Below are 24265 nucleotides of genomic sequence, written 5' to 3'. Positions count from 1 at the left end.
ATTTTCCATGTCTCTCTCTGAATTTCTGGTTATGCCAGCAAGTCCTTTGTATTCCTTGGTTTGGAGAAGTATTTCTCCAAACTATGATTCTATCTTCACTGGAAGTGTCTGTATTTCTGTTTTCTCTTTTTACAAGTACCCCAATCATACTGGTAACGAGTACATCACATTTTTACTTTATTGCCTCTTCAAAGACCAGATTTCCAAGTACAGTGACTGTCATAGGTACTAAGAACTATATATTTAGGGAACATAATTCAACTCTCAACATGGCTATCTAATTAGCACAATGAATAGGAGATTAGGGAATAAGTGGATTTGGAATGGGAGGCTAGGTCGGTGGGAAGACTAGGTATTCTTTGTCTTTTTTGACTATTCTCATTTCAACAGAATGAGTAGAGCACTCAGATTAGAATGTGCCTAGAAACTAAAAAAAATCAGAGTTTCTATAGCCTAACTTTCAGATAGTTATTAAAATATAATGACTCATTTATTTGCAAGAAAGAATGACAGAATGGAGCTGTGGCTAGCAATAAAACTGGCAGTGCATAAGGAAGAAAAGGATGATTGTTTTCTGTTTTAAAAAATTAGACCACTGTGATTTACAAAGTTATTCATGGTAGACTTTTAGACATACAATATTGCAGCACCAATCCCACCACCAGTGGCAACTTCCCTCCACTGATGTTTTCAAGGTTCCCTCCCATCCCCAACTCCAGCCTGCCCTGTTTACAGTTTGGCCGTTAAAGTCTGGGTATCTTGATTTCAGTGCTATTGACTCTGTGGTTTGAACATTTGGCTGCATTATTCTTTTACCTCACCTTTGTATCACTCCATAACCTGGCTCCTGTTGCTTCTAATCTGTCTCTTCTCCCCCTCCACTCCACTCCTTTCTTTCCTTTTTTCCCTGTACTCTGGAACTGAGGTTGATCAGCGAGTTTTCCCCCTTGAAACATCATATGTCCTCATTCAAAGGATGATTTTTATTTAAAAATGGTGACCTACTGTCTGAGGCCTCAAAACATTTTCAGAAACCCGGTCAAGTTGATTCTCTTCCTTGAAAACTAGAAGACTCACTGCATATACACAGTCATTTTTCTCCTTAACATTATTTTCCTTGTAAAAATTAAAAACACTAACATTTCCTTCTAAGGTTCTCTATACTTTCTAAGAATTCTCATTAGAAAAGAGAGATGGGTTATAATGATGCGTTTCTAAGAACTTAGAGACGTGGAGTCACCTCCTGAGAGTTTAACTTCAAAATCTATACATAACAAATGAACTTAAGAGTAATTAACTCAAACATTAAAAGGGACAGAACAGCAAAAAGCTTAGAAGAATAATCCACACAATATAGAGAGGTGTGTTTGGCAAGAGTTAGGATGTGAGCACAGTGTAAGAGGGTATGAAGTGGGGTGTGTACCACAGAAACCAAAGTACCCACTTTACATGATAATACTATGGCCAATTCTTTATTTGTTTTGTTCTTGTTTTTCAAGAGAAACTATAAAAATATCTTGTTATGTACTCTATTTCAAACTAATAGTTTATGTACAAACATATTTTTTAATTAGTGAGGATAAAAAAGAATATTAACATCTGAGGTACATCTGGTTGCAAGAAAATGTAAGTAACTGGAGAGTGTGAAATATTAAAATATACCAAGATAAGGATAATTTTGAGGTCCAGGAAATAGAAGGATCTGACTACATTTATGAAACCTAAGTTTTTAATTTTGGCATCCTGACATTTTCTAGAAAAAAAGTCAGTGTTAGTTTTTCTACCACAGAAGGGATTACCAACCTGTCACTTAGGAAAATGAGGGTATAGAGCAAAAATTTAACTTAGTTTTATCTAAGGTAGACAACTAGGAGGGTATTCTGATATGAACCCAATATCTAAAGGTAGTGTTTGTGATGGGATATGAATGAATAATATGAGTGTCATATACAAGTATGAAATAATACTTGTAATAATACAAGTATGAAAAGCAAAAAAAATCCTGCTCCCTTTTTTCCTACTCATTTAAAAATTATTATTTACATCTGATGTGCTGAGTTCTGCTAGATGGTATGATTTTCATGTTCAAACAATAGATGATGGTAAATTTGGCTTTCTAAGTATCCTGACATGGGATGAACATTCTTCACATAATTCTGATAAAATAATATTCCTCCCATAAACCTGTAAATCTGTTTTCCCAAGTCAAACTAGTTTTGAAGCTCCAAGAGTATTTCTGAACTAATAAACATGAGGAGATATTGTGGGTAAAGGAAATTTCCCCAAGGAATCATAATTTTCTAAGGTTCTGTTAAAAAACTTTCTTCCCTCCTATGAAGAGTCATCAAATTGTAGCAGTCTGATGCATTTAGGTTTCACCCATGAGTATTAATTGCTGCATACAAGAAATAACCACAATCAGTTTTGGGCAAGAAACAAATACAGGAATGTGATCACTTGCAAAAAGAGAAAGAAAGAGAGAGAGAAGGAAAGAAAGAAAGAGAGAAAGAAAGAGAGAAAGAAAGAGAGAAAGAAAGAAAGAAAGAAAGAAAGAAAGAAAGAAAGAAAGAAAGAAAGAAAGAAAGAAAGGAAGGAAGAAAGGAAGGAAGGAAGAGAAAGAGAGGAAGAAAGAAAGAAAGAAAGAAAGAAAGAAAGAAAGAGAGAGAGAGAGAAAGAAAGAGAGAGAGAAAGAAAGAAAGAGAAAGAAAGAGAAAGAAAGAGAGAGAAAGAAAGAGAGAAGGAGAAAGGAAGAGAGAAAGAGAAAGGAAGAGAGAAAGAAAGAAAGAAAGAAAGAAAGAAAGAAAGAAAGAAAGAGAGAGAAAGAAAGAAAGAGAGAGAAAGAGAAAGAAAGAGAAATAGAGAAAGAAAGAGAGAGAAAGAGAGAGAGAAAGGAAGAGAGAAAGAAAGAAGGAAGGAAAGAAAGAAAGAAAGAAAGAAAGAAAGAAAGAAAGAAAGAAAGAAAGAAAGAAAGAAAGAAAGAAAGAAAGAAAGAAAGGAAGGAAGGAAGGAAGGAAGGAAGGAAGGAAGGAAGGAAGAAAGAAAGAAAGAAAGAAAGAAAGAAAGAAAGAAAGAAAGAAAGAAAGAAAGAAAGAAAGAAAGAAAGAAAGGAGTAAAATGCTTATTTGTCTCAGCTCTTTCTTAGCAAAGTGTCTCAGCTCTTTTCTTAGAGGAAATAGGGTACATTTCAAGCAGTGAAACCAAAATATAACTGTGTGGGGCTATGTGGATTAGAGTAGTTGTAATCATTTGTGAGGCAGAATGCAAAAGAAGAGAGAGATTAATTGAAAGGAAACTCCATACCAGCAATGAAGTCTCTTTCATCTTGACATTCATGGGGTAGAAGTAGATAAAGTTATTTGATGGTAGCTAAAAAGCTCCAGAACTCATAGAGGCATAAGGTATTTCAAAATCTTATTAATCATATTAGAGATACGTTAATTCAGAGTTATTATAAGAGGTACAGTAGAAGTCTAGGCCTCATAACAAGCTAAAAATAATCTCAAAGGATCAAAGAGGTAAACTACTTTGCATCTTGGAAGAAAGTCCAAAATTAAAAGACAATAAAAATTGAAAGTTGATACTTTTCAGCATTTAATAAAAGCTAAATAAGTCAGAAAGTAAAGCCATTAAATAGGATAAAATCAAATCAATTTGAAATTATTGGCTTTAAAACAAACAAGAAACAGAAAGAAAAGAAAAATAATAGAACAAAGTTGACAAATATATCATAACTATGTTTCATATATCAAGAATGTGAATGAAAATTTGAGCACAATTAGAGTAATAATAGACATAAAAAGATCTAATTTTGATGTAAGATAAAAATGCAAGTATGAAAAATAAAATTCATTGAGTAGAATTAACATCAACTAAGACTTTTTGGAAGAAAATATAACAAGAAGAAAAAAATACAAAAAAGAAACACAGAAAACACCAAGACATAAATTTTGAACAAAGGATAAGTGACTTTTGGGTGTGGCTTAATGTACATCTGATTTGAAACTTAGATAATATGATTCTGGAAATCTCTGGAATTTGATGCAAACTACATATCTCTGGATCCAAGATGTTCAGAAAATCTCAAGTATAAGAAGCAATGAAAATAAACACCAAATATCACACATCAATTAAGTACTGAAAACGGTAAAAAGGTTTATAACATGTAGAAGAAAAATATATGACAGGGAAGAGAGATAACTCTGAGTAAGCACCTGCCGTGCCTGTGCACTGGGTTAGTCCTGGCACTTCTTGGTCCCCTCAGCACTAAAAGCAATGACCTCTGAACACAGAGCCAGGTAAACTCTGAGCATCACCAGGTATGTGCAAATCAAACCAAAAAACAAAAAAAAGAAAATTGACAGCATCAGTAAAGTGGGCTGGGTGGGCTGGAATGATAGCACAATAGGGTAGGGCGTCTGCCTTGCACACGGCCGACCCTGGTTCGATTCCTCTGTCCCTCTTGGAGAGCCTGGCAAGCTACCGAGAGTATCCCACCCGCACGGCAGAGCCTGGAAAGCTACCTGTGGTGTATACAATATGCCAAAAACAGTAACAAGTCTCACAATGGGGATGTTACTGGTGCCCGCTCGAGCAAATCAATGAACAACGGGACGACAGTGCTACAGTGCTATCAATAAAGTACATGAAAACAATAATACAAAGGGCAGAAGATGAAGAACTATACTTTAAAAATAGTCTTATGTGGTCGAAGGGGAAGGGCACTGGGGTTCCTGGGGGAAGGAGGTGGGTACATTAGTACATTAGTGAAGGGTGTGGCGTTAGAACCATGTGTGTGAGAAACCATTATTAATAGTATTGAAACCACAGAATATAAATCAATCAAAAATAAATGAAAGAACAAGTCTTATGCAAGGGGCTGAGGCTATGGCTGAAGTAGTAAGGCATCAGCCTTGCATACATGAGTCGTTGGGTTTGATCCCTGCTGCTTCATGTACCAAAAGCACTGCCACGTATGGCTTCACCAAAACTATTTATGCCACAAGTGAAATAATAGTCTGCTGTTGGAAACAGAAGCAATGAACATGTAATCAATACTTAAACAACTACCATATGAAGAAAATAAAAAGACATATCTAATAAATCAAAAGTGTAGCTAAAGCAAACTTATGAGAGGCAATTAATCCAAAAAGAGACAGGAAAAGAAAAGTGAATATAGTGAAGACCAGGGAATTTTAGACGATAGATAAAAAGATGATATATGTAAACAAAATAGATTGGAATGCATATAGTATGCACATTTTAATGGCAGACTATGGTGTTATATTTTAAAAAAGTGTAATTCTAACCTGCCTATAAAAATATAGGCACTTTAATGAAAAGGCACAAATAGGTTAAATAAATGTAACACTGTAGCACTGTTGTCCTGTCCTGTTGCTCACCGATTTGCTCGAGTGGGCACCAGTAACGTCTCCATTGTGAGACTTGTTGTCACTGTTTTTGGCATATTGAATATGCCTGGGTAGCTTGCCAGATTCTGCCGTGCAGGCAGGATACTTTCGGTAGCTTGCCGGGCTCTCATAGAGGGATGGAGGAATCGAACCTGGGTTGGCCATGTGCAAGGCAAACACCCCACCCGCTGTGCTATCACTCCAGTCCAAAGAAAGAAAAAAAGATAAGCCATGCAAACACAAATCAAGAAAGACAGGAATGGCAACATTAATATTAGGCAAAGTATATAAACTCAAGAACAAGAAAGTATTACCAGAAATGAAGTGAGTCATAGAGGGAACTGAAGACAAATTAGAAAATACTTTAAACTGAATAAAAACAAAAATACATTTTAATGATGTAGGAACTGTCTCATTCTCCTTCTGATTCCTTCACCCCTGATAAAGTAGAGTTTATCCTAGAAATTCAAGGTAATTATAATATTTAAAAGCGAATTAATTGTGTTTCTAACATCAGTTGTAGATCCATAAAGTAACACCAAATAAATTGAAATTACAAAAACAATATATTAAACTACCAAATCATACTAAATGCATATGCATGGCTTAATAATTAAATTTAAATCAGTAAATTTAATTTTTCACTAAGGTTTGTAAAACAAGTACGTTGAGAATGACACAGAATTTCAGAAATTATATAGTAAATGGAAAACTGTTATAATTTGATTATAACACTGATAGCAAATCAATAGACATAAAATAGACAAATTGGTTTTTAAAAATACCTTGAGGCCTACTCTTGTTTTATAGCAAATAATTACAACAAATATTATAGTGCCTTACTCACTGTAATATCATTCTCATTATTCTACCTAAATAATGAGAAATAAATATACTTCAGAGGAGGAGCATGGTGTAGGGGACACACTTTGGAATGGCTCTGGATTAGACCAGACTTCTCTTAGTAGTTGGTAATTTTTTATGTTTTTTATTATTTTGATTTTATTTTTTTAAATTAAAAAATTTTTTTTACAGACTTACAACTTTTCGTGCTTGTGTTTCAGTCATACAATGCTCGAGTACCCATCCCTCCACCAGTGTCCATTCTCTACCACCGATGATCCCAGTATCCCTCCCACCCCCCAACCCAATCCCCCTACCCCACCCCACCTCTGTGGCAGGGCTTCCCTTTTGTTCTCTCTCCTTTGGGGTGTTGTGGTTTGCAATAGAGGCATTGAGTGGCCATCATGTTCGGTCTATAGTCTACTTTCAGCGCGCATCTCCCATACCCAGCAGGTCCTCGAATCACACTTTACCTGGTGTTCCCTTCTCTATCTGAGCTGCCTTTTCCTCTAGCATGTGAGGCCAGCTTCCAAGTCGTGGAGTCAAGTAGTTGGCAATCTTGAGCCAATCACATAACTACTCTGAGTGTCAATACTCTCATTTATTAGAAGGGGATCGGAATTCCTTTCTGTGGGGTCTGAGAAACTGATGAGGTGACCAGGGCATTTAGTAAATATATATATTTCTTGTTTAAAAAAAACCACAATCACTGTTTTTTAGTTGGGCATGTCGATATAAGAATAGAATTAGCCTAAGTACATAGAAACAATATTACTCAATCTTTATTTTCCATAAAATGAGATGCTTTATTCACAAATGACTGGTAGGACCATATATAGATTCTTTAAATTCACATTTACATAACCACAATCTTGTCACTTCGGTTCGAGAGCTCTAAGGATCTTGATTTGTTTGTTCACTGGGAAAAATTTTTCTTTTTTGGCAACATCAAAAAAAGCAGAAACAGGGAAAACAAACAAAGAAAACAAATGAAGAACAGAGAGACAAAAATCTGCTTGACAGACATCCACCAACACTGAATTACCAGATGACTTTTTTTTTTAAACCAAGGGAGGAAAGTGGGCTGGAGCGAAAGCATAGCGGGTAGGGCGTTTGCCTTGCATGCAGCTGAGCCGTGTTCGATTCCTCTGTCCTCCTTGGAGAGCCCGGCAAGCTACCGAGAGTATCCCACCTGCATGGCAGAGCCTGGCAAGCTACCCGTAGCATACTCAATATGTCAAAAACAGTAACAATAAGTCTCACAATGGAGATGTTACTGCTGCTCACTCGAGCAAGTCAATGAACAATGGGATGACAGTGCTGCAGTGCTACAGGGAGGGAAGTCTATTTAGTCCATGATTGGTTCTATGCCTTGAATCTTTCTGAACAAAACTGAGTATCTGGATGGGAAACGAGAAAAGCACAAGCTGAGGGCCTCCGGCTCATGTAAACTTCACAGGTCTCCAGAAGTTTCTGCTATCACAGGCACATGAGCATGAAGAGAAGCAGTGGAGTTCTGGCGAAATTTATAAACAACCACAAAGGCCTCCTCCAGCTGCTCACACGGGCTCCCAAGGGCCCTTGTTGCCATCTCTGGTGAATGGACAAAGCATAAGGCAACAAATCAAACAAATCCAGTGCCTCCCTCCAGAGGTCATGTAAACCGTTTACATATGTTCTCACTGGCTCTAATGTAGCTACACCCCATATAAAGTGCATTTGTTTTATTCAATATTGTAACTTGTGAATCACGAAGGATGATCCTGAAACCATTAAGCCGAGTCTATTTGGATGAACGTGTTTTTACAGGGCACTGCAGTGTAGAAGGAATAAATGGGAGGCAGAGAGAGAGCTCCAAGGGCTAGTATAGGCTTTGACGAAGGGAGGCCCTGGGCCTAGTCTTGGCACTCCATGGTCTCCTGCATAGAGCCAGGAGTGACAATGAGCACTGGTAGAGGTGGTTCTCAAAGACAAAAGTGGGAGTAGGTCTCAAAGCAAAGACAAAAAGTCGAGTAGGTAGAGCGCTCAACAGGGCTAAGGCCTAGTGGAATAGTTTTTATCTTAAAGCTCAGATCTCCAAGACACAAGGAAACTGTTTCCATCCCTATCAGCAAGTACAGTGTAGGAGCTAAGACTGCCAAGTTTAATGGTAGGGGTTCTTCATTCACTAGCTACCGCCTCAGTTTCCTCATCTGTCACATGAGGCTATATCTTCTTCAAAGGTTGCTATAAACTGAGAAAAGAAAAAAAAATCATGCCATTCACTGCAATGTGGATAGAACTGAAGGGCATTGTGGTTAAGCAAAATAAGCAAGATGATCTCATTCATCTGAGGAATAAAAAGAGAAAACCAGGGGACAAACAGTATTGAATAGTGACAAGCCCATTGCCTTAGATTACAAAGCTGATTATTAAACAGAGGTGGGGAGAGACAAGAGGGAATAAGGGCTAGATCAGAGGTGATATAAGAACAGTGATCACTGTATCACTGTCATCCTGTTGATCATCGATTTGCTTGAGCGGGCGCCAGTAATGTCTCCATTCCTCCTAGCCCTGAGATTTTAGCAGCCTCTCTCTACTCGTTCTTCCCAGCGGTGCCGCATTGGAGGCACTTTCAGGGTCAGGGGAATGAGACCCATCATTGTTACTGTACTTGGCATATCGAATATGCCACAGACAGGTGTATTACCAGGACAGTGATGGAAAAGAAATAATGGACAGTTGGTGGAGGATCACATGTACTCTGCTGGGGATAGGGTGCTGTACCTTTAACACCATTATAATCATATCATATAAACTCAATAAAAATAGATAATATAAACTGAGATGATACTGCTCAATGTTAGGACAGTGCTCAGCACTAAACAAGCCCTCAATAAATGTGGCTATTATAATTATAACTATGACTTTTATTATTATTGCCCAATCTAGATTTCTGCAAAAGACAGGGCCCTATCCACAAACATCTGTAAACTATTCTTTTTCTTAAACTAACACATTTCCTGGGAATACGACAAGATTTAAGCAGTGAGTTGTCAACTCGGACAAAACAATTCAGGGGATAAGTTATTTTAAGCTTACCTTTCTTGGAATGGCCTCCAAATGTTCCCATGTGCCCAAAAGTTATTACAAAGCTTCTATCAGCTTCTTCCTGAGTTCCCATCAAGGCCTGTCAAACCTGGAATTCACCCACTTACAATACAAGAATCTTCTCAGCTCCACACTCTGGAGTTAGATTGTCAGGGTTAAAATAACATGTTTGTTACCCCAACACAAACTAGTCCACCTTGCGAAAAAAGGGCTTGCAACCCCTTTATCACGGAAGTTCTTGGGTGAGAGGTGCGGGAGATGTCCATTTGTGTCTTGTAGACAAATGCCATTCTGTCAGGATGTTACTGCTATATAGCCTCAGAGTAGAAACTGGGGGGTTATGAACCCATTATCTCAAAGCACAGCTAAGATTGGCAAACTATTAAAATGAAAAAAGGGACTGTTAGACACAAATTCTATCGGAGTTCCTCTCTCTATACAGATCATTAACACATTAAACAGGAGATAAGTAGCCCAGAGCAAGGCTTCCCAGTAATATGCCAGGGATAGATTGTAGGTCTGCAAGAGATAACTCTGTCTTCCTGTTGGGTGGTTACGGTGCTTAAGGGACCTTTAATTTCTACCCACATATGGCACCATTCATGTATATCAGATGCTGTGCAAATATGATCACTTTTTATGTATGCCAGGACTTAAGAAATTTGGGAACCCCTGAGGTAAGAAATAAGTATATTTCTTAAGGTATCTCCATTTGTAATCATGGCAAAATTTAGGCACTGACTGGTTTATTGCACTTCTTGAGCACGATTAATGATCTTGCTATGTTCTAGAAAAACAAGATACACAGTTTTGAGAGGTCATTCCTATCACCAAAGCTCTGTTATGTTTATCTTTTCTTTTAAAAAAGATAAACATATCTTTTTTTGGGGGGGGTCACACCCAGCAATGCTCAGGGGTTACTCCTGGCTTTGCACTCAGGAATTACTCCTGGCAGTGCTTGGGGGACAATATGGGATGCCGAGGATTGAACCCGGGTCAGCCTCGAGCAAGGCAAACGCCCTACCCGCTGTGCTATCGCTCCGGCCCCCAAACATATCTTTTTTAAAGAACATTTCTTTTTAAATGTTTTAAATTTAAAACATATTGTTATTGTTCTGGGATATGCCAAAAACAGTAACAATAAGTCTCTCAAATGTTTTTTAAAAAAACATTTCTTTTTTTAAAAGAAAAGATAAACTCCAAAGTTTTATTTGGAGGCTTTCAGGAAGGTGAAGGAGGGAGTGAAAGTGAGAGAGTAACATCTCAAGAGAGAGAGCGTGGGCTTTTCCAAGGGCAGAGAGAATCTCAGCATTAGACATGGAAGCATGAAAGTACAAGTCTCAAGAGGGGAGGTGCGGGCATGACAAGTACTCAGGCGCCACATGTGCTCAGCCACATGGGCACAAGCAGCTCTGGCAGCGTGTGCACCAGTTTGACGTCCTTCTTAGTCAAGTGCAGAGACGTTCTGGGGCAGCATGAATGGTGTGGGCTACTCCACAAGGCCCAGGAGCTTGTGTTGGTGGGAGAATAAAGAGGCAGAACTTTCTCAGATACGGGCAGAATGTGGAAGACAGGAGACACTTCCATCATAAGAGACTGTGGGTCGTCACCTTGATACTCAACTTATTAGGTCACCTTAATAGCATGCTATTAAGTCACTTTAATAACATGATTTGGCCACATCGTCTTTTTGGTTCTCCTTAAGATCCTGTCTTAATTTTCTTCTTGTTGGTTATCTGTTAGCTTCTAGATTCTAATATTATCTTCAATTAGTTCTTTGTTTCTGGTTATTTCCTTACTTCAGCTTGCTAATAATTACTTTTGTTTTCTTCTACCTGACGATCACACATTATATCTTTCCCATGCTTTTCTTCTGAAGACAAAGAATTCATATTAGTTGGGTGTCTCTTTTTGTCTCTCACAAAAAGAAGAAATGAGAACTAAAAGGAAATTAATAAAAGACATTCTTTAGGAGACAGTTCATGCTTTTAAATCATCTCTTTGACAATTTGATACGTATAGTTATATGTTATTGTGGAATCTTGTTCTAGATATACTGTCTCTTCTACCTATAAACCACTAAAAAATGCCCTGCTCACAGTTTTGTTGGAGGGATCTATTTTGAATTCTGTAACGCTGGTTTCTTTCAGCATGTGACCCAGCATTGATCAAATCACAAGTTAGGAAGTGTCCTGGGGAGAAAAGCTAGGAGAAGAAAAATCAGACAGGTTCCTCCTACAGCGGTTAAGCATTTGCCTTTCACGCGGCAGACCCGAGTTCGATTCCTCCGCCCCTCTTGGAGAGCCTGGCAAGCTACTGAATCGAGCCTGCGCAGCAGAGCCTGGCAAGCTACCCGTGAGTATTGGATATGCCCAAAACAGTAACAATAAGTCTCTCAATGAGAGACGTTACTGGTGCCCACTTGAACAAATCGATGAGCAATGGGATGACAGTGACAGTGACAGTGAATCCTTTATCATTCAATACCCAAGCGAATTCACTTAAGCTTTTACTTTCATATTCAAAGTCAGGCTTGAAAGAATAATTAGGAGTATATGAGAACTCACAGGGATGAGAACACTTACCCCAGACTGCCATGAAAACAGCAAAGAAGACAGTAGCTCCGTTGTCAAAGAGGTGGGTTACCTGGGAACATTAGGAATCACATTTAATCAAATTTCTTATTTGTGACATTCCAAGGCACAGTTTTTTCAATTTCTCTCATGTATTTATCATTATACAGTGGATTTTTAAGGGTTTATTTGGAAGATATTCCTTTTGAGTCATAAACTAATTGTTTTTTTTTTCCTGTCTGAGTTCTAAGTGGGTAGTACTCTGAATATGAAAAGAAAAGTTTGTTCTCTTTTTGTTGGTTTTGTACACTTGAATAATGGTAATAAACTACAATGGTGCTTTTAATAGTATTTTTATGTACTATATGTATATATATTTAAGTATATATACATATTTAAGACTAGAAAGGTATTGTTGTGGTTGCTTCAATGGGCTGAAGCACCTTAATGACATGACTTGGCTACATCCTTTTTTTGGTTCTCCTTAAGATCCTGTCTTAATGGGTTACCATTTTTAATCTTCCATTTTCAAAAAGCTACTTTTTATTTATTTAGTGTTGGCAAAACTTTTCTGAGTTGCACTCTACATTTCAGCCTTATTAAAGGAAAGGGAGTGGAAATTCTACCTCAGTTAAAGCCTCAGGTAATCACTACATGTACCTGTGACACATAGCATGAAGACAGATAGAAAATACTTTATTGATAGAAGAATATATTCTATGACAAACACCACAGCAGATAGTAACAATATCTGTTCATCCACCAAACTTATTTCTACCTCTGGAATAAATCACACCAATGTCACAGCAAAATGAAATGATGAGTGATACATTCATAAAGTATAACCATTTCTGGTGCTTTATAGTTATCTATAAAATATACTTTACTGTACCTTGGAGAAAGTGCCAACTATAAATAGGCCTTTTACTGTTATATTAGAGTGTAAAATGTGTCAAAATTTTCCAAAAGTTCATGCCTTATCTTTCTTTCAACACTGAGAGATGGGTAGCATTCAGACACCTAACGGGAGATGAAAGTCTGAAGTTGATTTGTTTCCAGTGTCAGAGGGAGAATTACACTCTATACTGAGTGCTCAGCCTCCATTCAGGCTGGGCTGTGTTCCCTTTGAGGGCGAATAATTGTGGATAGGTGGAGATGCAGACTCTGAAATGTATGGTGGCTGCCATTATTTTTGACAGCTCAGATTCTCTTCCCTTGTAGGTTACTCTAATTTTAAATCTTTCTCATTACTATAGTTCGCTCACATACTGGGTACTAGGAAGCATATATCGCTCAAATATGTGGCAATTAGAATCCTTTCCTGGGAGTGATATGCAAAGATCTGGAGAGATTTTCTTTTTCTTCTGTCATTACTATCTTGGGAATATGAGAATTAGGAGTGTAAGTTAAGAAGGGCTGGAGCAATAGCACAGCGGGTGGGGCATCTGCCTTGCACATGGCCAACCTGGGTTAGATTCCTCCATCCCTCTCGGAGAGCCTGGCAAGCTACTGAGAGTATCCTGCCTGCGCGGCAGACCCTGGCAAGCTACCCATGGCGTATTCGATATGCCAAAAACAGTAACAACAAGTCTCACAGTGGAGATGTTACTGGTGCTCGCTCGAGCAAATCGATGAGAAATGGGATGACAGTGATACAGTGATACAGAAGTTAAGAAGAGCTCTCTCTGACTCCCACTAAAGTAGCAAAGTAGGATTGACAAATGGCTCCCTCTGTTAAAATCAACCCCAGAGAGTAGCGGCAGTAGACAATAGAAATATACAAAGACCCTGAGAAACTCCAGGGAAACAGAGGCTGTTGTGGACCATTTTGTGTGAGCATAGTGGCTGTTTGTGGTAGGGTACAGGAGAGAGTTCCCGTGTAGTGGTAGTTCCCATGCAAAGTAAGAAAATAACTGAGAGCACACCTCAGTTATACTCTAGCCTCTTTTTCAGTGGTTATGAGAAAATGAATTTCCGCAGCCTCAGAAACCAGCTGTCATAAATAAACCGAACTATAGGAGCCAGCTCTCTTTGTGGAGTATCAGGGATGCCGAGTCCCACCTTGTTCTAAGATGATGAAAGTAGGGGCTGCTGGAGTCGCAGACCCCAACATTCACTTCACACCTTGGTGAATTCACCCTGAACCCTCAAATTACAATCAGGAAAAGGACACCTCCCAGTTTCAGGAAGACTTAAAGTGAAACTCTGTGGCCAGAGAGAAAATATGTAGGTAAAGCTTGCATGTAGCTGACAAAGCTGGGTTCAGTCCCTAGACAGTCCCTTGAGTACCTGCAGGAGTGATCCCTGACCAGAGTCAGGAGCAAACTCTGAGCACCATCGGGTATGGCTCCCAAACAAAAACCCTAAAAATCTAACTCTATCCCAAAAAAGTTCTCTGGCAGAGTGGAGGAACATAAACTCATAGGTCCAGCATACTATGTATGACCTGTGACCCTTGCCCAAAGACATGGATCCCTCCAGGGGACAAGCTCCCACAGGAAATACTGGAACGGTGAAGGCAGCTGCTATCCCCAAACCAAAACTCCAAAGTGGACAGAAGGCACCTTCTGGAACAGACATTCCGTGACAGCAGGCTGGGAATTTCAAATAAGCATGCCAATGTTCAGGGAGATAAAGGAAGTAAGATGTGAGCCTGGAAATAAGTTAGCTGATGTCTTTTCCACACGGAGAAAAGCTGGCTGCAGAGAGACCGCAAAGATATGGAGCCAGAGAGCTATCTGGGGGCACTTACACATCTCAGGGGCCCCGTGTTCACACACGGTGAACCATTTCAGTTTCTTTTTTTTTTTTCTTTTTGGGTCACACCTGGCGATGCACAGGGGTTACTCCTAGCTCTGCACTCAGGAATTACTCCTGGCAGTGCTCAGGGGACCATATGGGATGCTGGGAATCGAACCCGGGTCGGCTGTGTGCAAGGCAAACGCCCTACCCGCTGTGCTATTGCTCCAGCCCCCCATTTCAGTTTCTTTTCCAGAAAAATGATCCAGCAATTCTGTCCGGTTAATTGGGTGGCTGGTTTTAACAAATACAAAGGTCCCGGGTGCAGTATTTCTGACTGGCAGAATAGCTGGTGACTGGACTGGATCCATCTCCAAACAGACCTAGTATTCCAATATATCCTCAGTTCCATGAAATCAGATTGGCATCTCTAGTGAATGTTTCTAATGGAAACTCCACATAACTTCAAGTCTGCCATTCTGATGCTTTTCAGTCGTCCTGTGATTAAGTTTCTAGGCAAGTCTATAATCCAGAGCTAAACATCTGGTAGCTCAGTACGGTACAAAGACTAATTTGAGAGTACGGTAAACTGAGACTCTGCTACTGCCACAAGAGCATGGGTGAATAATTTTATTTGTTTTGAACCACACCCAGTGGTGCTCAGAGTCTATCCTGGCACTATGCTTAGGGTCTCTCTGAGTGGTCACTCATGGAACCATATAAAGTGCTGGATATTGAACCTGGATCACCTGCATGCAAGGGAAGCACCTGTTTCAATATACTATCTCTCTGGCCCAACAAATATGACATTTGAACCTGAGTCATTCTGGCTTAACTTGGGACACTTTGAAACAAATTACTTTAAAATAGTTTTGATCACATCTAATTTATCTTTCCCCAATTTGCTCTTTAATATTTGGCCTTATCCACTTGAGTTGTAATTTGTATGGTCTCTATAGGAAGGAAGAACTTGTGCGCTGTGTTGGGTACCTTGCAACAAAAATTAAGACCCCAGAACTTTCTAGAATCTCAACTGGCTGATGTTTGAGCTCTTCCCACATATAGCTCTGGCCACCTGCTGTATTAAACACATCTTGGATGGGCAAGCTTCTGGGATGTCTAACAAATGTTTTATCATTTAAAACCACCAAATCTGCAATGCCCAACAGTATAATTAGCAATGGTTGAAGAGGTTCAAAAAAATCAACCAAGACTTTACAACTAGAATGTGAGCAAATCAGAAAGACCCTGTGTCTTGAAAAGGTCTTCATCAACACAAACTCCAGCTTGATGAGTGTGTCCAAACTTTTGACCAAGTAAGGGGGAAGGTGGGAAGAGAGAACGCTGGGCAGACAAGACAGAAAAGTGCTCTGTATGTATTTTTTTATCAAAGTACTTTGAAATGCATTATCTTCTCTGGTCCTGAGGATATGGTACTGGGCAGAGCGAACAGGCAATGCTTTCTGCATTTTAGAGGTAAGAATACTTGGGCTCAAAAAGGCTTCATGGGGGGCTGGAGAGATAGCACAGTGGCATTTGCCTTGCAGGAGGATGACCCGGGTTTGATTCCCAGCATCCCTTATGGTCCCCTGAGCACCACCAGGGGTAATTCCTGAGTGCAGACTCAGGAGTAAGCCCTGTGCATCGCCGGGTGTGACCCAAAAAGAAAAAAAAAAGGCTTCATAGACATGGTCAAAATAGTAAGTACAGGGTCATGGCATTACACAGCACAAAGTCAAGGCAGTAAGTACTGTAGTAGCTTTGAATCTGGTCTTTTTGATAGTCATAATAAGGAAAGGTGATGCTCTGCTCATTTCCTGAGAACCAACCACTTGCCAAGCAGAATGCGTAGTATTCACCTCGCCCTCCCCATACCCCCTGGTTTTTGTCAGTTCCTTTGTTTTTGAGCCATATCCAGCAGTGCTCAGGGACTACTTCTGCCTCAGTGCTAGGGGTCTGTTGCCGGCAGAGCTGAGGGGATTGGGTGGTGCTGGGGACTGAACCCTAGGAACTGAATCCAAAGCTTGCTTTCTAGCCTCTAGAGCTATCTCCCTGGCCCCAATATCTTACCCCGCTTTCCCATAGAAACCACGTGAAAAACTGTTTCACGGAAGAGACAACTGAGGCTGAGGAAGATGAAAAGAACGTGTTCTGAGACTGAGAAGTGGTAAGAGCAGAGCACAATTTAAACCTGGCTTAGACTAACAACTGTGCTCTCAGCACTGTGGCTGCTACTGCTTCTTGTGGCACGGGAGCTAATAAAAAAAGATAAAAAATAATATAGAAATTAGAATAGCGTATGATGATAGTAAATCTCTCACAAAATGAGAGGCAAATGCCAGAAATGACAAGATACAGCCACTAACCATCCCTCAGCAAAGTGTATGTTAAATTGAATTCGCCTAAAAGGTTGCCGATTTGAAATTACCTTGGCATAGACGCAGCTGTCTGAAAGCCTCATGAATGGACAGTATTTATCACACACAGGACACATGATGATATCAGTAGCTTGGCAGACTTCTTTACTGAAAAGGAGAACAGAAACGACTGCTTTTCAGTGACGAGAGAACATTTTCTTCCTTCCAACTGCACCAGCATATTCAAATAGTAAACAAGTTCCAGTTGATTACATTTTTGCCCTCAGAAGCTTTTCAGCCTTATCTGTTACTAATGTAAACAAGTACATGTATGCTTTCAACATTGGATAAATTTTCTTATTTATGAGCCTTTTTAGGAAAATGCACAAAGCAAAACATTGGTTGTTTATCCCAAATGATGCAAAAGTCACTGTCAGCACTGCCCAGGTTTGAAGCAGTTTCATACTGAATTATGGAAACAAGAGGATACCTGAAAGGATTTGCCTCAATCTTGAGCTACATAAGTTAAAGCCATTGGTCACTGTCACTGTCATCACTGTCATCCCGTTGCTTATTGATTAGCTCGAGCGGCACCAGTAACATCTCCATTGTGAGACTTGTTGTTACTGTTTCTGGCATATAGAATACACCATGGGTAGCTTGCCAGGCTCTGCCATGCAAGCGGGATACTCTCGGTAGCTAAAGCCATTAGTGTAGGAAAAAATTAAAATTTGAGGGTTCAGTTCTCATCAGCAATTTCATCACAAATTAAAATATTTTTTGTTGGTAGATCAGTTCCTTTTATGACTGCAACCATGTCTAAAAGGCATGCCTTAATTTAAGATCATTATTCAGCCTTACAGTAAGATCTTTACTATTTTCTGGAAAGAGAACCAAGACAATATCATAAACATGATTTTTTGGATCACACCCAGCGATGCACAGGGGTTACTCTTGGCTCTGCACTCAGGAATTACTCCTGGCAGTACTTGGGGGACCATATGGGATGCTTGGGGGACTATATGGGATGCTGGGAATCAAACCTGGGTCGGTGCATGCAAGGCTAATGCCCTTCCCGCTGTACTGTTGCTCCAGCTCCACCAGGCTCATAAACATGAATCATTATCAAGGCCCAGAAAATTAGTATGGTAATGGCCCATCCTAGATTTAAAACACCCTTGTGAAAAACAGAATTCATTTTAAAAAAAAGATTGCTAACTCATTATTTTTCAGTTTTAGCAGGAAAGAAAAGAATGGTTTCTAAAAAACTAAGGCTCGCCCAGGGGCGCGTGCACTCGCAGGCTCTCCGGGCGGCTCTGTCTCACCGCCCGCGTTCGGTGCCCCGGAACCGCAGAGTGTGCTGTCGGTCAAGGGCAGACGATGGAAGGAAGAAGGCCAAACTGGTTGCTCGACCAGTTTATTTCATTCTCTCTCCCTGCTTCTCTCCCACTCTCGGTCTCTCTCTGGATCTGTGGATCTGGCCCCCGTGGATCTGGCCCCCAACCCACTCTTACAGCCTAGTTAAATCTCCACAGCATCAGGGAGTTGGGGCGTACACATAGGTGTGGTCAGCAATAGGGTAAGGCTCCTTTCCCTTAGGGGATGCTTCTCCTAGGACTTAATTCTCTTTCAGCAGGAGGATCCACCCAAGGGCGGAGTCCCATGAATGTGTTTCTCTTCTCCTCAGCCAGCAAACATATAAGAATTCATAATATTAATTATTTTGTATGGACACAATAAGAGATGCATTAAAGCTTATAGAATTGCTCTCCTGGGGCCATCTCAATCTCAGACTACAGTGCTCAGGCCAGATCAGTCTTTCCTATCCCTGGCAGGGTCCTAGTCTCATAATTACTATTGGATCATGACAGCATTTGTCTATGATCAAGCTCTTAACTTATAGTTAAGAATTAGGCACTTTGGCCAGGCCCATCTCGATGCCAGGGTAGCACATAACTCATCGCTTGCCCTGGATCCTTCCCAACCCTCGTCGGGACCCTGCTTTTGGGGTGCTAGGAACTGAGGGCAACTGAGGCTTAAGTGGAGAAAGCAGATGCCCGGGAGGGAATAATATTCGAGGCCAATTAATTCCCAAGTTATAAAAACATAATATTGTCTTCTTGTGTCTATACAAAACAGACATAGCTTTAAAGTAAATTATTCAAAAGGCACAAGAAGAGGAGAAAGGCAATATTAACTTATATAATATAAATTCAGTATCCTAGGAAGGTCTGACCTTACAAATTAGCAGAGTCAGATTGAGGGAAAGCCGAAGATTAACTGTTTTGGGGAAGAGAACATAGAGAAGTGATTATAGCTAAACAAAGGGATGGGAGAGAGTCAGGAACACCTTGATGGGTGAAACTGGGGTAAGCCTAAACTCCGGGGAAAACCGGGACAAGCTACTTGTGGCAAGCAGGGAGAGGACAAAGTAATGTCATCCTACAATGGTCAAATAGTCAGAAAAAGAAAACACTCATGGCCAGTGAGTGAAAATGACTGGATGTCAATTGTAATGGCTATAGAAGGGCCTGTCTGTGAATGAGAAAGTTGCTTTTCTTGGTAGCTGAAAACCGTAGGACTTAGCTACAAGGTAACAGATGGAGAAATTCAGCAGCCAGAAACTTTCGAGCTTCTCCAGGAGAGACTGAGAAGTAGATTAGGAGGTGAGGCTAAGCGAGCACATGCTAACTACATAAAGAATCAACATGCCTCTCCCCGCCATGCCCCCTCCCCAGAAGAACAAACCCCCATATTATATCTCCAAATAGAAACAAAAACAGGTCCCCAGAGCTCCCTGTACCTGACTTGGCAGTGATCCAGAGTAATGACTCCGTACAAAAAGACAAACAGTCCAATGAAGGCCGCTGGGAAGAGCATACCAGTGTACCAGCCCAACCAGGCAAAATACAACCCGATCTTCTCTCCAAAGTATCGCCTGTTAAAGACAAAGAGTCTTGAAAATTCTGTGAAGTGTTTATAATTAGACATTAGAAGAATTTGCTCAGTCATTTTACTTGTAGGGACTTGGTTCATAATCAGTCGAGAGAAGGGATACCTAGAGCAATGGACCCAAACAGGCTATGGGCTTCACTATGCTCATACTTTCTATCAGACATGCAATGAACATTTCCATAAAACATGATTATCCGTCTGTTTATTCTGAGAATACAGAACATGCCTAGTCCAGTCAGGAAGTAAGGTATGGTACTGTTAGTGACAAGGAACCAGGGGAATGTAGAGAGCTGATGGTAACAGATATACTTATCTTTGCCATTTGTACAGCAGTGCTTGTCTTACAATATATGTGTATGTGTAGATGTATGTATGTATATTTAAAAGCAGAAGTTACTGTCAAATATTTTAAACGTGCTTCTTAATATTTCTTAGCTTTGTAAGATGTTTGCAATGCTAGAATCAAGATATAAAGAAGACCTCTATAGAGATTCAAGATGAATCCATATGGATAACAACTTTCCCTCAAGTAATGACTTTTTCACAGGGCTAGCAGATAGCTGTATAAATGTTCTGAGAGTATCAGCCTGCCTGTACTCTGTGGTCTGAGAAGTTTGGAAACCTCTAGGGATTTTTTTGTCTTTCTATTTCTTAAATATTATTAAAATATGACAGCCTTGTGTTACATTGTGCTAGTCATAACTCATAAGTGCTATGTTTTATGAACTATTAGTTAATGGTTACTTAGCCCAATACAATAATATTAAAATTATTTTTTAAGTTCTCAATTTAAATGCTGCTCATTCGTTTCCAAATGTCACCTTAGACACTTGGAAATGCCCTTAGTTGCTAAGGAAATGCCTCTTAGAATGCCCAAAGGACACTAGCAGCACTGAATTGTTTATTCCGTCTTCCACTCTTCCCACAGAAACTTTCCACTCCCAGAATCCTTCCCCAAATACATTCCTATTTAACCAATTAAAATATGGTGCCTTCTGTGGGCCCAATCTATGTGAAATGAGCCATAGTCGCAGCTCTAGGGGAGCTCAAAGGATAAAAGAAAGCTTTTATCTGATTTGATTTGATTTTTTCTTTTTGGGTCCCACCTGGTAATTCTCAGGGGTTTCTCCCGACTCTGCACTCAGGAAATACTCCTGGCGGAGCTCAGGGGACTATAAGGGATGCCAGGGATTGAACCCAGGTCTGCCACATGCAAGACAAATGTCCTACCCTCTGTGCTATCACTCTGACCCCAACAGAAAGCTTTTAATGATAAAACTGGGGAAAGAGTTACAACAACCAAGGTCATCCCAGTAATGGAATACTTCTTAAAGGAAGCAACTACTGTGTGGATGAATGAACAGGGTACTGGGTTGTGGCTGGATCGAGCATTTCCAGTAGAGAGAACAGTATATGCAAGCATTCTGTTGTAAAAGGGACTGAGTAGTTTTTAAATAGGGGCAAGAATAAGCAGAGGGTAAGTGAGCATGGTGGAAATTGGGCCAACATAGCATGGGGCTTGAGACCACTTTAAACACATTGACCTTCATTCTGTGATAGCTAGAAAACCATGAGTGGGGGTCTATATTCAGGAATGGTAATGAATTTGAAGGACCCCGAGTGGGAAAAGGCAGACTTAGGAAATAATAGTCATTGCCCAGCTATCTGAGAAGGACGGAGGAATTAAACCCGGGTCAGCTGCGTGCAAGGCAAACACCCTACCCTCTGTGCTATCGCTCTAGCCCATTAAGTGCTAGGAAAGAAAAATTCAGGATGAGTCTAATACAGTTCAGAAGGTCAACTCCTCAGGGGCGTGGAGGGACAGGGAGATAGTTCAGTGGATAAGGTGCTTGCCTTGCATACAGCCAACTTGGGTTCAATTCCCAGGCCCCCATATGGTCCCCCAAGCACTGTCTCGCCTGCATGGCAGAGCCCAGCAAGCTCCCCATGGTGTATTCGATATGCCAAAAACAGTAACAACAAGTCTCACAATGAAGATGTTACTGGTGCCTGCTCGAGCAAATCAATGAGCAACGGGACGACAGTCATTGCCCAGGATACAAACAGAGTGAAAAGCAATTGTTGAGGAAATGCTGGCCCTACTGGAAAGATATGAAGGAAGCACAATCCATTTAAATGATAAGATTGCCTAGATACTCCAGACTTCATTATACTCCAATCTTGCTTGTGCTTTTCAAACCCCAGCTGCTTTTTTTCAACACCTCCCAATGCTCAGCACGACAGAGCCACCTCGGGGTACAAAACTATACATTTACCAACAAAACTTCGACATTTTTTCAATTGTCGGATAACCTGTGATTTTCATCATACATCCTACCTAGCTGCACACGATCTTACATTGTTGTGTCTCAGGTATCCTCACCCTGTTTTCCCCAAGGAAACAAAAATTCTCAAAGCCAGAGACTACAGCTTCTTTTGGTTTTAGCTAAAGTACTTAGAATTGCACTAGAAATACAACAGGCAATTAACACATAGTCATCAACAAACAGCAAAATCTTAAAGTGCTGTTTCTGGGAGATATTTGGGTTATAGCAATTTTGGGATAATTTTTTAAAATTGATATGTACCTATAATGTGGGATTAAGGCTGGGAAGAGAATATGCTTTTTTCAATTTATTTCTCCTACTCCCTCTCCCTATGTTTTCATCCTGCATTGAGATTGGTCAAAGGAAAATCATTTCCTTTCAAATAAATATTTCCACTCACCCAGATCATCTGGATCATTTGTTACCAACAACAACAATAACCAAAAAATGCACCTGATTCATCAATGTCAACAGAAACATACAGTTGGCAACAGGGATCCTGGCAGGAAAGACTATTCAAGGAGACAAATAGAAAGTGTATCATTTCCCCCTGGGCTCATTTTCTGAGGGTTCTGGTCAAAGTAAAACAAATACAGTCTAAGAAGTCACCAGTCTTTCTCTTTAATGATAAATCCATGAAGTGTGAATTGTTGTTACCCAATCTCAATAACCAGTCTCTAAATAAGTCATGTTAGAATACAATGCTACTATGGCAGGAGACTGGGAATAATCAAAGGAAGGCTAAAGGAAAATTCAGGGGTTGGGGAAAATGAACAGGGGCTAAAGGGGCAGCCTTGCATAGGGCCAGCCCCAGTCTGATCCCTGTCATCACACGGTGCTCTGAATATGTCCAGGTGCAGCCCTGAACCCCCTCAGTACCACCTGAGTAGCACCACATCCTTGGGCCTTTTTGCATTGAGTTGACAGCCTGATTGGCCAAGAATAACCAGGAAGGATCTCCCCTACAAATATACTTCACTGTACAACTATCAGAAGTTAAAAGCTAATGTGCTTTTATAATGTAAAGATTCAACAAAATCTTTAAAATATATTAGTTTAATATGAGCATTAAAAGAGCCAGACAATTATTAGAATGATAGCATTTTAAAGAGCCTACTTACACGACAGTAATGATATTCCATTTGTCAGTAATATACGTCACCATGTTTCCTCTATAATTGCTACAGACAGTCTGTTAATGACCTTCACCTCTGTGACCTGCTCCTTATGGAACTCTGAGAGAGGCCAGACTGATCTCACATGTCCCTTCCCAGCCCTTTGACAGGAAAGACCATGGTTCTCAGCGGGAGATCTGGTTTATCAGGAACCACCCAGGTCCTTGGAATGAACTGCCACTTGGGGGAGAAGGCAGATCTAGGCAAGACATGTAAACTGTTCTCTACAACTCTGGTTTGTCCCAGTTGACCATCTACCTGGGTCCTCTGTACAAGCTTGTGTCTGCCGCAAATTGAAAACTCACCTCACAAGGTCCAAAGGCTGGTACTTATACCACACACCCCAGGAGGCCCAGCATTCATAGAGCAGGTGTCGGTGGTTTTCTGCTCCGTGTGTTCTAATGGAGTTCTTACTTCTGTAACTTCCCTGGGATGAAACACCACTTGCAGTGAGGCAATGCCCACAGAATCCACAGGACCCACAGACCCCACAGAACCCAAACCCACAAAGAATCGTAGCTACTAGAACTAGATTCTTCCAGCAGAAGTAGCAATAGAGGGGATCAGAGGAAAGGGTGGATGCCTGCTGAAGGAAAACATGATCTCATGCAGGAGAGGTATTTTGTTGAAGGAACTGTGCTTGCTCGACTCTGGCAGTCTAGTTCACATTGTACTCAAGTTCACATTCAGTTCAACAGCTCTGCAGGTAGGAGACCTTGAACTCTGAGACTTGATTTCTCAGAATTCACAGGGGAACCAAGAGCTACTTCCTTAAGTGCCTTGTGTTGGTTTGGCTCA

General features: G+C 40.4%; 1 protein-coding gene across 4 annotated transcripts in view; it reads right to left on the bottom strand.

Moving 5' to 3' along the window:
- The window catches only part of ANO4 (anoctamin 4), a 439919-nt gene that overhangs the window by 63295 nt on the left and 352359 nt on the right, over positions 1-24265 (bottom strand). For all 4 annotated transcript variants that reach the window (XM_055118276.1, XM_055118277.1, XM_055118278.1 and 1 more), the window contains 4 exons: positions 23773-23894; positions 19814-19948; positions 17082-17178; positions 11927-11987 (listed from right to left, as the gene is read on the bottom strand). In XM_055118276.1, the coding sequence (XP_054974251.1) occupies positions 11927-11987; positions 17082-17178; positions 19814-19948; positions 23773-23894 (415 nt within the window). The remainder of the gene's footprint in view (positions 1-11926; positions 11988-17081; positions 17179-19813; positions 19949-23772; positions 23895-24265) is intronic.

Source organism: Sorex araneus, chromosome 10 (genome assembly GCF_027595985.1).
Source record: "Sorex araneus isolate mSorAra2 chromosome 10, mSorAra2.pri, whole genome shotgun sequence".
NCBI classification, from domain to species: domain Eukaryota; kingdom Metazoa; phylum Chordata; class Mammalia; order Eulipotyphla; family Soricidae; genus Sorex; species Sorex araneus.
The sequence above is the reverse complement of the archived record's forward strand: the minus strand, read 5'-3'. Positions and strand labels throughout refer to the sequence as shown.